Raw genomic sequence first — 596 nt, forward strand, 5'->3', positions numbered from 1 at the left:
AATTATAATATATGTATTTTTTATTCAATTTAAAGCTGATAATTACTCATAACCAAAAAATGTTTGTTTCAGAACTTCTGTTTCATTGAGTAGACGTTCTATTCGCCGTACATATACATTAGTTGAATTCTGAAGAACAAGTGCTGCTTCTCCAAAGTTAACATTACATGGTTCTTCTAATAATGCATAATATTCTTCTAAAATCTAAAATAAGACACAATAACATTCCTATTAAATTAAATTATAATGAATTTAATGCTATTACATACCTGAGATAATGGAAACTTCCAATCAGCAAGATCTTTTGCTGGTTTCATAAGTTGTATACTAATATCTTGCAACGTGACCATTTCAAATACCAAACATTTAACTTTATCGAAGAATGTTTAGTAAATAAAAATAGTAGTAATGATTTTTATTAGATATAAAAGATTCAACATATTTATATGAAATTCAATTATCAAATCAAATATTCAGAAATAGATATCCAAATAATCAATCCTTTGCACCATGCATATTTTGCAGACGTGGTTATTCAATCTACTATATAATCGCGTAGACATTGATCATAAAATACAGAAATAATAGATTGTGAA

The 596-nt window shown here is 25.8% G+C and overlaps 1 protein-coding gene across 1 annotated transcript in view; it reads right to left on the bottom strand.

Moving 5' to 3' along the window:
* LOC108571078 overlaps positions 1 to 372 on the bottom strand; it is a 2,797-nt gene extending 2,425 nt beyond the window's left edge. Inside the window, 2 exon segments of the mRNA XM_017933049.1 lie at positions 1 to 204; positions 270 to 372. The exon segment at positions 1 to 204 is cut by the window's left edge and continues 6 nt beyond it. Of these exon segments, the coding sequence (XP_017788538.1) occupies positions 1 to 204; positions 270 to 350 (285 nt within the window). The 5' untranslated portion in view covers positions 351 to 372.
* Positions 373 to 596: the final 224 nt, after the last annotated feature.

The sequence above is a fragment of the Habropoda laboriosa genome, unplaced genomic scaffold (genome assembly GCF_001263275.1).
Source record: "Habropoda laboriosa isolate 0110345459 unplaced genomic scaffold, ASM126327v1 scaffold106, whole genome shotgun sequence".
NCBI classification, from domain to species: domain Eukaryota; kingdom Metazoa; phylum Arthropoda; class Insecta; order Hymenoptera; family Apidae; genus Habropoda; species Habropoda laboriosa.